Genomic DNA, 13,739 nt, shown 5'->3' with positions numbered 1-13,739 from the left:
AGCAATATATTCTTTTGACTTGTATTCTCCGTCACAATTGTCAGCCCTCAAAAATATTGGAGCTTTCTCAGAAACAGCAATGAAGTTGATGATTGGCCTCCTCTGAGGATCTGACCAACCATCACTGCAGATTGTGACCCCTTTCTCTGGTCATGTGCTCTTTGTACTCTCCAATAGAGTCTCTATGTGCCTTATTTCTTGCTTCAGGAGTGATTCCCTAGCCCTGTTATACCCAAGGATTGTGTAACCTTGCAAATTGTGGCTGCAAGCAAATGCAAAAGCTTCTCTAAAATATGGGTTTCTCAAAAAGTTGAAAGATATCCCTCCAAAATACATTGCTCTAACAATTAAAGCATCCAAGTGCTTGCGGTCTTGCAATGCCCAAGATTTTTCCAACATAGAAGCAGGTCCCCTCTTGTTCTTCTTGTTGTAATTGGCTGAAGAAGGAGCTACAGGCAAAGCAACAGTGCGTGTCTTTGCTCTTTCCACCAGCTCCTTGCACCTTTCCACTTCCCTCCTCATCTCACTCAGCATTTCATATGAAACCTTCGGACATTTGCTAATCCTCTTCCCTGATTTCTGCAGCAAATGAGCTTCAACTCTAGTGTAGCTGCTGCTTTTTTCCAATGGACAATAGTTGCATCTCCATAAAGCATTTCCTCCACCAGCTTTAGGCCTCTCTAGAATGGTGACATGATCCCACAGCGGAGCCTTGATATCAGTTGCTTCTCTGGATCCAGATCCCACACTACCACTAGCAGTAGCACTACCACTACCTGCACTACTCAAATTTGGAGATGCCATACTGGTCGACAATGAACATTGGACAAAATCAATAAGGCTCTAATCAGTAATCAGGAAGGGGTAATGGCCTTTGGCCTAATGGGGCAGGCCGACAGGGTGCACTAGCTCTAAATCGGATTGGGGAGGGAGAGGAACTCACGGGTACGAGCGGGGCTAGGGGCTCGAAGAACTCGCAGGGGGCTAGGGGCTCGGCGGCGTTGCATCCGGCCGTCGCGCGGGGGGCCGGCCGGGCGCAGCTCCTCGTCGCCGTCGTGAGGGGCCGGCCGGGCGCAGCTTCTCGTCGCCGTCGCGAGGGGCTGGGGGCTTCTTGTCGCCGGCGAGGGCGGAGCCTTGGCCACCGGCGAGGGCGGAGGCTAGCCGCCGGACGGGAGGCAGAGGCGGCTGCGCGTGTGAGGCAGAGGCGGGCAGGCGGCTGCGTCAGGTGGTCAGGAGTAGGGCAAAGGAAGTTTGGGTGGTGGTAAGTTGGGCTGGGCCGTATCGACTGGGCCGAAACGTTTCCATTCCTTAGTTTCCGGCCCAAATAAGCAAGGATACGCCGACACGCCGCGGATACGTATCCCGGTCGTATCCCAGGTGTATCCGTATCGGATACGTATCGGATACGGGATACGCACCTTCATTGCCGTATCCGTGTTTCTGAGGCTAACGTGATGCATGCATGGTTTTCCGTACGGCTAACCTGCCGAGCACCCAACGACGGATCGCACGGGTCGGAGCTCATGCGCGCCCGGTGCACTAGGCGGCAGCCTCGATGAGACAACCGACAGGACGGTGCACTGCTTACCACCGATACACCACCAACCACTTCGAACACCCGAATCCCTTTGACAACAACTGTTTACAAGATAGCAGCCTACTTGGGCATAACATCGATTCTCCGACTCGGCCAGGAATCTAAGCTAAGTTTTATTTCAATTAAATATTTTACCGCTTCCGTATATCTCCACACGCTTCGATTTTCCTACGTCTTTGTGACTTTCACCGACCACCTTGGTCGCGCCCCGATTGCTTATACAGCTTGGTCCACCCACTAAACGGACAGTCGGGGGGTGCGCCCTACAAGTGCCCATCACACGCTTTCGCTTTTCTGCACAGTTCTAGCTGCCTTGCTGCTTGTCCATCTTTCTTAACGGTTGCTAAAGTACTCGGGTAGCACACGCCTTAATCCGTGAAACCTGGCCCTCATGTGTCGCTTCTTGCTAAGCACACTCGAGTCCGCTCTTGGCAACACCCCGGCAGGATCAGGTGCTTAAATGTAACAGGCTAACTACCTGAGAAAATTACATGACCTACAAGAGCAGGACGTGCAAGAATTTACTTCTACACCACCGAATAAAATTCTGAGTTATTCAATTATTAGTTTTTCTACATTATGCTACATAATCTTTATATTATCCTTTTACAGCTCATAAACTACTCGGCATGCCTCCTGCCACCCGGCCGACCTCCCAGGCTTGGGGATTGGGTGCGGGTGGTGACTTGGCGTGCTTCCATGGCTCGACCGGCTCCCAGGCTCAGGGATTGGGTGGGGGTGGCGACTTGGCGTGCTTCCACGGCTCGGCCGGCTCCCAGGCTCGGGGGCTGGGTGCTACAGATGACTCGGTGTGCCTCCCGTTGCCTGGCTGACCTCTCTAGCTTGGGGCGGGAGGTGACTTGGCGTGCTTCTGTGGCTCAGCCAAATCCTAGGCTCGGGGGTTGGGTGCCACAGACAACTCAGCGTGCCTCCTGTTGCCCGACCGACCTCTCTGGCTCGGGGCGGGAGGCAACTCGGAATGTTTTCGTGGCTCAGTTGGCTCCTAGACTCGGGGGCTGGGCACCACAGATGACTTGGCGTGCCTCCCGTCGCCCGACCGACCTCTCTGGCTTGGGGCGGAAGGCGTCCCTCCTTGGCTCAGCGCCAGTCCTCATGCTTGGGGGCTGGGCGCATAGATTTGGTCGGCGTGCCTCCTTGGCTCTGCCAGTCCTCGCGCTCGAGGGCTGGGCGCCCTATTTTTGGTCGGCGTGCCTCCTTGGCTTCGCTGTGCCTCGTGTTCCGATGCTGGGTGCTTCATCTTTGAGTTAATAATACAGCTACTACACGATAAGACAATTCGACCCTTGGACCGATTACTTTAATCGCTTCAAGGCTCGGGGGATACTCCATATGGAGTGCGTCTTGCGACGCCCTCCATACACTTCCCTTCGATCTGCATGATGCCCGACATCTTGAAGCTCGGCAGTCGCTTGTGCCACGCGCATTTGGTCATGCGCTTGCTCAAATTTGAATTTTTCTTTCTTTCTTTTTTAGCACTGGGCAGCCTCTTTGTCACTACGACGAAACCGCAACTTCAGCCGAGTATATTACAAGCTTTGTTGTATATCCATCAAGCTTCTGTTCGACTCCACATTGTTGGGGAGCTTAAAGGATAAGGGTACCTACGGGTCCCCACCGACCAGGATACTGATTGGTCTTGATAGGTGGACCCACCTGACCATGCCGTGCGGGCCAAGGCGTGATGTTTCGTGAAGCACAAGCTTGGAGGCCGGACGAACCGATTCAGTCTGGATATCACGGGATACTTGTTGTAAACCGACTCAGATTAATTTTCTTATAACAACCGACTAGGATTAGATTCTATCCGACTTGTAACCCTAGATCGTCAACCTATATAAGGCGGCCAGGGACACCCCCCGAGGGCAACTCAACCCAACAAATGTTAACTCTTCGCACCTATGATCAGCAATAGGGTATTACTCTCTGGAGGCCCGAACCTGTCTAAACCTATGTTACCATTCGAGTTCTTGGTCTTGCGATCTCCCCCGTCTACAAGTCTACCACTTGGGCACCCCTTGGTGGACTGCCAGTAACTAAATCTGACGCTCATGAGTATATCATCCAAGGAGTCCCGCATGTAAGGATTTCTTTATTTATATATTCTTTCTTCTATTATATGTGGGACCCGTTCATCATTATTTTTTGTGAGAGGAAATGGTGGGAGTCTGCTCCTTCTGCATGGAAAAACGCAGAGAGCCTAGCTCTTCTTCTCACGCTAGCATGGAGAATATCTACCTCTCCCTCCTCCCATGTGGACAGTTATGCTAGCTTAGAGATAGCCATTGGAGGAGGCCTTATAGAATGAGCAACACTCCATGCACGATCGGAAGGGAATCGCGTTGCAACAGCAGAAACATTATTGTTGCATGCAAAAGCATTCCCCATGTAAAATGCGCGCGCGTCAATTCTTGTTCAGCGAGACATCACATTAGTTATGCGTCATTGTTATCAAAAGAGAATCTCCTACATCAATCGGTCGGTTGATGCGTATGCGTATACGATGAACCCGCGTGATTCAACAAGCTTAGGAAGGTTCACGCGAATGAAAGAACGTCGGAAGTAGCTGATAGATTACGTTGATTAGCGATAACTCCAGCGCTAACCTCACAACTCACAAGTTTAGTTAATCGCTAACCTCCGCCCACGTGCACACCATCAAGTCAAGATTGGCTTAACAATTAAGGGTGCGTTGCATTTGCATGGAAGTATGCAGCCGGCCAGGCCTGCTGCCTTTGTGTTCGCGACTTCGCGTACAAGGCGCGGGTAGCACGGGAGCAAGATCCCGCCCCGCCGTAGACAAGACCGAAGCTAGTAGCAAGCACCAAGCAACAATCACGCTCATTTCGCGTTGACACATGCAGCTAGCCTGCCTCCTCCGTCCGTCTTATGAGGAAACGTTGACTTGTGAACCGATTACTTGCTAAAACACATGGATCGCTGCGTACACGTAGTGAAGCGATCCAGATTTAATTTTTAAAACGTACAGACCGTCTCCGCCGCGTTTGTCGCTTCGATCGGCTTTTTTTTTTTTTTTTTTTTGAAAACACGATCGGCTTTTTCAAACGTACGCTATCGAGCGTTTGCTTTCGGTGGCCACAGCCCACAGCCCACAGTGTCCGGAAACGGCCACACAAAATACCTGGGCTCATGAGCCTGACTGAAGTAGAGCCCATCTGAAAGATAGATCCAGACAACTACGACATCGTCCACGAAGCCCAACCCAAGTCGCCGCGCTCTCTATTTTGCGGTTTTGCCTGCTCTCCAGCATGCATGCCAGACGGATTAATTAATCTTATTTATTCTCCACAATTTTGTTTTGCCGCTGATCGATCGACAAGACCGCAGCAGCGGGCCTCTCTCTCCCCACGAAAACCCACGCCTCCCTCCTCCGGCAGCAGCCGTCCCTCGCTGCCGCCACCCGCCGCCGAGCTCCGTCGATCAGACGGTTCGCTCCCTACGACCCTCTCTCGCCCGCCTCGGTGCCGCAGCCGATTCCGCCAAGCATTCTGGGAGAAAGCCTCCGCCGCCGCCGCCGCCGACGCCTCCAATTCCAGTTCGACCCGCCGGCCCCCGGCTGGCAGAGAAGGTAAAAATCCCGATTCCCGTTGCTCTCTTCTTGTTGAGCATGGAGGATGGCGGCCGGATAGCATTGCGGTAAGATGTTGGGATTGCCTGTCCTTTGAGAGATCGCTGTAGTTTTATGGCGATTGCGGGAGATGTGTTATGCGATCAGCTCTGGAAGGTCTCCTCCTCTTCTTCAAACGAAATCAGGGGGGAGGAGCGGGCTTATCTTCTTATTCGGTTTCTGGTTCTCCACTGGCATGGATGATCATGTGTCATGGCCTCATGGGTGTGTATCAGATCAGTCTGGGTTCTTATGTGCCGCGTTGATACCACAGTGCTGCTAGAAAATTCTAACTATCGCCCCTAAGTTTTGGACTCTGCATCTGTACCTAAACCAGAGTATAAGATGCAATAATCAAGATGGCTATTTTATGACTGCAGTTGGTACAAGATTCTGATCAATGTAAACTATTAAATAAATGGATCACAAATCGAGTTTTTTTCTTTCTTTAATTCAACCGTTGTCAGTTTGTCACCGCATCTTAGATTAAAGAAAGTATGTAAAACTTCAAAGTTTAGATGAAATTATACTACTTGCAAGCAACATTCTTATGTGCTCTGCTAATTTCTGCCGTACATACTGATCTTGCACTTATCACTTGCAGCAGTTCTTCTTGAGCTATAGCTGAGGACAGTTTCAATGGGTCCGGCAAAAGTTTCTCGAACAATTACCAAGATCAGAATAAAAGGATATGAGGATCGACAGCAGCACGAGGAGGTACCTAGTTCAGTCAAGGTATAAACTAAAAGCAAACATATTTATTTTGGAAGTTTGATGAAGATTATCAATTGATAGATTGTAGATGGTGGCCTACAACTGTTGAACTGTATTCTCTAGAATGCCATTTCACTCTGAAATAATGTGTCATTCGTCTGCTCTCGTCATCATAAAAATGTATCCATTTTGTAGAAGGAGAAAATCTCAGATTTAGGTCCCATATGGACCAACGATGAGCTTATGTGCTTCTATAAAGCCTACCATCGACATGGAAAAGACTGGAAAAAGGTTTGGACTGTCCATTTCCCTTTGATTTTCCTTATTATGTACTCCTAAGTATCTCTTGAGGCATAATGGTAATGCTATTTGTTGACTGCCTAAATGCTGTTTGGTGAATATGAATACACAGATCAGTGCAGCGGTCGGTCATAAATCACCAGACATGGTAAAAGCTCTCTATGCTATGCATCGGGTGAGTCTCTAGTGTATTGTTATTGTATCCTTGTTCTTTTGCAAACTACCCTCTTTTTTTTGCAGCTACCGCCATTACTGGGTTTATCAAAACTAAAGACGATATTTTGCTAATAAAAAGTACATTCGGTTCCTCAAAAATAAAAAGTACATTCTATTTGAACAACAATGCTTATCTGAAAGTTCATGTTTTAATATGTGTTTGACTGTTTGTAAAATACAATTCAGCTTGGAGTCATGTTTGAAACCACAATCTGTTGTATATTGACATGTTTTATTTCTTTTGGCAGACTTTCTTATCTCTTCCAGAGCATCAAGCTACTTCCATGGGATTTATTGCATTAGTGACTGGTCATTGCAATGTTTTGGTAAGCTTGAGTTAGGATTTACTTCTTGTAGATGCTCGCATACTGTTTACTTTTCTGTGTATGCTAAATTTTCAGCAACTTCCTCATGTAAACGTGCCTACCATATGACGCCACAGTGCGGAATTTATTATAATGAAGATGACCAGTCCTGGAGTCCCGATTGTTCTTATTCTTCTGAGCTCAGTTACACTGCCGTGTCTTAATTTTCACCACATTAGTTTAGTTTCATTAATCAAACAATAAGATAAGTAAGTATGCGATGATGATGCCTTTCCTAAGCCTAAAAGTAACATTCAATCTGGAGTGGCTTGGGACATTGCATTATAGTTTCTACTTCTTCGGCCTAGTATAATTGTACTTCTTAGGCCTAGTCTAATTATACAAATGGAATATGTGGTCGCTTTTTGGTGACTGGATGGGGTAATGATCTTGATATGTACACACGTTAACTGGCTTCCTCTGAAGCCAACTTCCTTGTCAGATCCATAACACACTATTTGTTTCCTTTAGTTTAGATTTTTTTTGTTAATCTTTTTACCACAAAGCTTAAAGTATACAGAACACATTGACTTGAAATTTTCATTGTCCTGTGATGCTGAAAATGATAGGAATTATCCTCAAGTCATAGAGGAAATGGACAAACAATTAGAGCATCTGGGAAGGCAAAGAAACATGGAGAAGCTACTCAGCATAAAGTACATGAAGCACCTCACCCTCATGGCTCCTATCACGCAGGGAAAATTCCTGGATTTTCACCTTCCTTTAAGAAAAGATACTATGGAGGCAAGTATCCTTTGGAAAATGGTTTTCATCTTTATTTTTTTTCGTACTGATCTTTCTGGCTGTCTCTTGAGGGAAATTGCCAACTAAGAAGGAAGACTTAGCTGAACAAAATGTTGAGAAGCATTTTCATTGGATAATTCTGTTGCCTAAGTAGTTTTGACAACTTCATTGCTTTTTCAGAACTGGCTAGGAACAGTCAAAGTCATCCTGTTGGGAATCGTACCCCTCGGATACCGGTTATAGTTCCTGCAGACAGGAATGCTATTAATGATGCCACACCAGAATTTAAAAACGCCATGAGTTCTACAAAAAGGAATAATGACAAGATTAATAATGACCGTGCTAATTTTTCGATGAACGAGTGCTCTCCTGATGGAAGATCTGGAATCATGGAAGCAACTAAAGGTGTTGAATGCCAAGCTCTCTTGGAGACCAATGGAGACACTGAGATATGTCAGACTCAGCAACCTCTGAAAAAAAGAAGAATGGACCAAACAATGGACAGAGGCCGGGCCAGTAAAGTTGGGCATGAAACTATGATGGAGGTTAAAGAAGAGAACAAACCTTCTGGATTACTCAAGCAACAGATGTCTAGTATGTTTATTTCTGCAGGTATTTTTCTGCAATGATCCTGTTCCTTTCCATAATCACTATTAAAGCAAATTTTAATATTCCTTCAGTTTACAGTTCCATTTTCTGTCTATGATACTTTATACTCCTTTGTCATCATACAATTCACTCATCGGATCATTTAGCCTCTTTCTCTGATCAGGCCATACTGGGAAAGCCTGAGCCTGTGCGCGCATCCTGTCAACCGTTTAGCTGGGGCCTGAGAATTAAGGGAAAAGCTTTTTAGCCTTTTTTTTTCTCGAACTACGCAGGAGAGCTGCCTGTCATTTCATTAAGATAGAGCTTTTTAGCCTTTAATAGTTCATGCAAACAGTCTGAACGCTACTCTATGCTTATGGGAGCTTTTATCTCACAAGCATGCCCTTAGTATATCAATTTTTCTTCCTTTGCAGCAAAGAATGTTTCATTCATGAATTAAATCATGGTTGGCCATATGTGAGTTTTAATAGCCTTTTTAATATGGAATTTTTATACAAATGAACTGATTTATGTGACTACTCAACAATCATGTAAGATAAAGTAGACTAAACCCTTGTTCCCAATTATATGTAAGAAATCAAAAGAAGTGCAATCCAGCCTTCCCCTAAATAAGAATGGAACTCTAACACCAAGTCATTACAGAGCAATTAGGTAGTCAACAAGTTACAAACTTAGAACACATCCATTATGTAGACTTTGTTCCTATATTGAGCAGTTATCAAGTTAATTTCTTCTGCTACTTGGTTGCTTTGACTACTCGTTTGTTCTACCTGATATTAGTACTCATTGGTGATCTTTCAAAAAAAATAGTACTCATTGATAATCTTGGTACTGGTGAAGATTGACAAGCAGTGTAAAAATTTGATAACTGTTATTCTATTATGTTTGCAGATGATATTTTGATCTTAGACGTGTTGCAGAGTCTGGTGGATGAACCTGATAAGATGTCAAAACTCAAGATTAATATTACTTCAAGTTATCTTCCATTACAGCTCCTACTACTTCGTTTTGTTTTTCACAATACATACTATCTCATTCATTTACTCATTGCCTATAATTCCATTTCTCTTTTATAATGATTCAGATACACTTAGAAAAAGTGACTTTACATTATCTGAGAGCAAGGATGAAGGGCATTCTCCTGTTGATCTATCTAAACAAGGGAAGCCAATTACTGAATGCAGTGCTTCCAAGACCAAGCGGAAAAGGCATACCAAGGTAAATTTTTTGATACCGAGCCGTATTTTGTGACAAATCAGTTTAGCATTAATATGCTGACTTCCACAGTTCTTCAATTAGATACTATCATTTTTTTTTGCATTTTTGATCTTTAGCTGTGTCGACTGTGCCCTACTAAGTTCATAAAATCTTGGGGGATGTCCATTGGAACTGGGAAGTCATTGCTTATTTATTTCTGATTGGGTATCTGTTTTGAGCTTTTGATCAATATACATCGAGTGGCCACTATCTGCACATTTATCATTTGAATCCACCTTAGGTCAATTTTATGTGTTCTCCTTTGTTACAACGTTAGTCTCTTTGGATACTCTTATGATAATTCTCATCTGCGTTCTTTTCCTTTTTGGCAGGTGCCCGCTGAAGAAATAAATGTTGTGCATGCTATTGATATCACTGAGGGTTCCTCAAATTCTGACTCTGCAAGAGGATTAGAGGATTTACCGGAATCAACTGCAAATATTTTCTGTGAAGTGTACCCCACTGTACCAAGGGAAATCAACCCTGAAATAAGTATGTCAAGGAGAAGGAAAATGAAAAACAAAATGCATAGAAAAAAGAAGTATGTGATGTGCAATGAAGGTTCAGATAATGTAGAGGTAGAGTGTATGCCATAGTTCATTAATGTTACAGAAACATTTAGTTCCCGCATGGAGTCCTAAATCTGACTATTTTCAGGCAAGAAAATTACTGCACTGTTTGTCATCTGAATTTCTTCGCAGATGGTGTACATATGAGTGGTTCTACAGCGCAATTGATTTTCCTTGGTTTATGGATAATGAGTTTGCGAAGTACATGAATCATCCATATTTGAGGCATATTTCACGGTTGGCTAGATCCGAGTGGAGCATAATACGAAGGTATTATCTAGCAAACTTTGGAACATCATCTGTTCTCTTATCCTCAGTTTTGTTATTATTTTGTTTGTTTATGTTGTAACTTGAAAGAACTTTTTCCTGCAGCTATCGTGGCAAGCCCCGGCGCTTTTCTGATAATTTTCTGGTGGTGGAAAGAAAACAACTCGAGGATTATCGCAAAGAAGTTAGGACATACTATGCTCAACTAAGTGATGGTTCGCTAGATTCTCTACCAGCAGACGTAGCTCGGCCATTTTCAATTGGTCAGCAGGTCATTGTTCGCCACCCAAGTTCTAGGGAACTTTGTGATGGTAAAGTGGTGATGGTGGATCAGGATTGCTGCAAGGTTCAGTTTGATAACCCTGAACTTGGTCTTGATCTAGTACAGGTACATTTCTGCTATTTTGCATGTTTTCAGCATCATCAATATGCTTGTTACTTTGTGCAAAAAATTAGACATTTAGTTATATCAAGTGTTGAATCATCAGTTTTCATTACTGGTTGCAAAACCACTCTTTTACTCCCTGAAGCCGCTCTATTTTTCTTTTACTTTGTAAGCCCATTTCTCTAGAAATGCAGTGGCAAGCCTTTTGCTTTTTACATGTGTACCACGGACAAGTATGCCCAAACAGAATCCACTCAAAACCAGATTGCCAGCTATAAAATGTATTTTCGTTGTCCAGCTACAGTGTTCATAATGTGTAAGGATCCCCTCCATCTGAGAAAACACGGCATATGCATTTTCAGCAAGACAATGTAAAAAAACCCAGATATTTGAAAGGATTATATTGGGGATAGCAGAATTATTTTGTTTTGGAAATATGCTCTGTATTTAGGTCAGTTACAAAAATATGAAAAATATGCCATATAATTTTTGGTTGGATGGAATATATACCAATAGTTTGTATACAATTTGTCTTGTGATGATTTATGTACTTTTGGCCGGATGATTGCCATGGAAATCAGAATCATTACTTTGGATCATATTTCAACATTTAGCTTGGAAAACATATTTTAAAAATTTACAATTTTTTTTGCATAAATGTGGTTGAGTATCAAGACATGCATAACTGAACGTATGTATTTTCAGGACGTTGATTGTATGCCTGTGAATTGGCTAGATAATCTTCCTGATAATGTCAGGAGCACATTGGATTCACATGATGTTCACAACATACTGGAGATGGAGCACGTTTTCAAGGTTACACCAAGTGGTAACAGAGATCATACCATTAATGAAGTTTCTATACCTGAACTGCCTATTAGTGTGGACATTACATCAGATGAACAGCTTGAGGTTCTATTCTGTCCAAATTCATTTCCGTAGGTTCAAAAAAAGCTTATGAAGGCTAAATAACTTTGTATTTACACATAATATCGCTCAGTCCTTGGCTGTTCTGCAAAATGCAATACTCCTGATCTTGGCATCTCAGAGTCAATTCTTTACTGATGTTTTTACTTGCAGGTCGAATACTCTGTAGACAGTGAAAGGACACAAAAAGAGAGTACTTCTGATGGTATTGTACAATCTACAGATTTCCCAAACAACAATGATGATCATTACGATCAATTAGAGTCGTACTGTTCTGCATTCGTCCGAAGCATGCAATCACAAGCTAGGGAGATGGTAGATGAAGTTATGCAGGTTGGTCAATGGTTGCCCTGCAATTACTGACTTCTGCATAATTAAATGTCTTGCAGTCTCACTCAATAATTTGTAATTGCGTTGACAGGCAACATCTGGAGGTAACAGTTCTCAAGATGAAGGAGCAGGCGCAGTTAATCAAGCAACTAATTGTATAAGCCCTGATCTTGGGGCTGTTACTTGTGATTCCCAGCTTCCATCAAACCTGATTATGAACTGCACTGCCACGGTTCTTGCAATCAAGGTAAAATATTTATGCACTTGTCCTCAAAAACATTTACACATTTGTTGTAATTTGTCAACGAGAGATAAAAGTTACAATTGTTTCCATCTCACTTAACATTGCTTGTGCGATTCTGTACCATGCAGCGCCTTGCCGACTCACGGCACCCACCTGCAAACATAGCAGGCATCCTGCAGCGTTTCTCCGCAATGCTGCTCCCTACCTGTTCAGAGAACCTCGCGATCTACAGAGACATAGAGAAACATATTTCGATCATAACGAGCCAGACAGTGGCACTTATGCCCAGGACATTGTAACAGCGGCATGTTTCATATTCATCCCCTTGTAGGACTCCCCCTGCCTTCTTCAAGACCTGTCGGGCCCAGCAGTCAGGCTCAGAGCGCTACTTCCTCGGCTGTCAGTTGAAAACCAAACAGGTGTTGCTGCCCTCTGACTGCGATTGGCTTAATTTTAACGGCGAGTCCAGTTGCATGGCAAGAAAAATAGCATATGGAGCAGATTCCCCATGCACCGAAACAAGTTTGATATGCGGTGTCTATTCTTGTAATCTGTGTATATATTATTGTACTCCTGCACGAACAGGTTTTACTTCCTCATATTTGGTAAATATAGGTTCAGGGATAGTTCATAGTTGACGTCATCTAACTAGTTTGACTACTTTTGACCCTCAACTCTAACACCATCTTCAATTCCAGTCAAAGTGAATACCGGGTGGATCTAGGATTTTAGGAGAGGGTGGATCATTTTACTCTTCTTCTTCCTTCCTCCTCTCCTTTTCTTCTTCTTCTTCCTATTCATCCATGGTTGAAAATTGTTGGGGGCTCAATGGACGGGTGCGGCTAGTTATCACCGAAAGCGACAAATTCGCCACCTTCCGAAAGCGACAAATTCACCACCTGTCGCCTGAAGATTTGGCCCACAAGGTCCAGCTTTAGCAGGAGAAAACTACTCAGATTCTGCAGCACACAAGCCTGAAGATTTGGCCCACAAGGTCCAGCTTTAGCAGGAAAAAACTACTCAGATTCTGCAGCACACAAGCGAGGAAAAAAATTGTTGACATCATACACATGCAAAGTAATTTTGAAAAAAAATCTATAGATTTTAAATCGTATATCCAAATTAAATTTCGATTACACCAATGGATTGCTTACAACAAGATAATTAAACTTCCCGAAGAAATAATTATTTTCCACAAATAAATAATTGAACGTCTGAAACAAATGATTAAACATGATGAAAATAATAAAAATACACTCTGAACAAAAATAATTGAAATTGCAAACAATTTATTGTACAGAACAAATAATAAAAACTAAATATCACGAACAAATACGCACACATTGCCGAACAAATTATATGAAGTCATGGAACAAAACAACTATACACATCAAACAAATTATACAAACTTGTAGAAAAAATGCAATCATAGTATAAATTATAAAAATTCAGGAGACAAAAAAGATTGAAAAACTTCAAAAAAATTATCTTAAATTATAGAAAAAACAATTGTATGCGCTGAAAAAATTATTACACGAACTCACAAAACAAGTAATACCTAGAAAAAAT

The 13,739-nt window shown here is 43.4% G+C and overlaps 1 protein-coding gene across 3 annotated transcripts; it reads left to right on the top strand.

Annotated features, from left to right (window-relative positions):
* Positions 1 to 4,930: 4,930 nt before the first annotated feature.
* On the top strand, positions 4,931 to 12,813 carry LOC117835975 (protein ALWAYS EARLY 1). 3 transcript variants are annotated; one of them, XM_034715315.2, is made up of 16 exons: positions 4,932 to 5,204; positions 5,851 to 5,978; positions 6,153 to 6,248; positions 6,370 to 6,432; positions 6,722 to 6,799; positions 7,408 to 7,582; positions 7,763 to 8,194; positions 9,083 to 9,166; positions 9,276 to 9,409; positions 9,781 to 10,026; positions 10,106 to 10,287; positions 10,390 to 10,672; positions 11,375 to 11,581; positions 11,750 to 11,929; positions 12,018 to 12,173; positions 12,299 to 12,813. In XM_034715315.2, exons 2-16 carry the CDS (start codon positions 5,883 to 5,885, stop codon positions 12,467 to 12,469), a joined length of 2,583 nt encoding a protein of 860 aa, XP_034571206.1. In that variant the 5' UTR covers positions 4,932 to 5,204; positions 5,851 to 5,882; the 3' UTR covers positions 12,470 to 12,813. The 3 variants fall into 3 exon arrangements, with proteins under 3 accessions (XP_072147211.1, XP_034571206.1, XP_034571205.1); XM_034715314.2 differs by having other exon boundaries at positions 5,848 to 5,978; XM_072291110.1 differs by lacking the exons at positions 12,018 to 12,173; positions 12,299 to 12,813 and having other exon boundaries at positions 4,931 to 5,204; positions 5,848 to 5,978; positions 11,375 to 11,498; positions 11,750 to 11,918.
* Positions 12,814 to 13,739: the final 926 nt, after the last annotated feature.

Source organism: Setaria viridis, chromosome 9 (assembly GCF_005286985.2).
Source record: "Setaria viridis chromosome 9, Setaria_viridis_v4.0, whole genome shotgun sequence".
Classification (NCBI taxonomy): Eukaryota; Viridiplantae; Streptophyta; class Magnoliopsida; order Poales; family Poaceae; genus Setaria; species Setaria viridis.
The sequence above is the reverse complement of the archived record's forward strand: the minus strand, read 5'-3'. Positions and strand labels throughout refer to the sequence as shown.

What these genes read in the sequence shown, in the direction of transcription:
- LOC117835975 (XM_034715315.2), top strand. Translation starts at nt 5,883, where the DNA reads ATGGGTCCGGCAAAAGTTTCTCGAACAATTACCAAGATCAGAATAAAA. An exon ending in ATGGAAAAGACTGGAAAAAG is followed by an intron (nt 6,249 to 6,369) that starts GTTTGGACTGTC and finishes ATGAATACACAG; the next exon opens with ATCAGTGCAGCGGTCGGTCA. An exon ending in TAAGAAAAGATACTATGGAG is followed by an intron (nt 7,583 to 7,762) that starts GCAAGTATCCTT and finishes TTGCTTTTTCAG; the next exon opens with AACTGGCTAGGAACAGTCAA.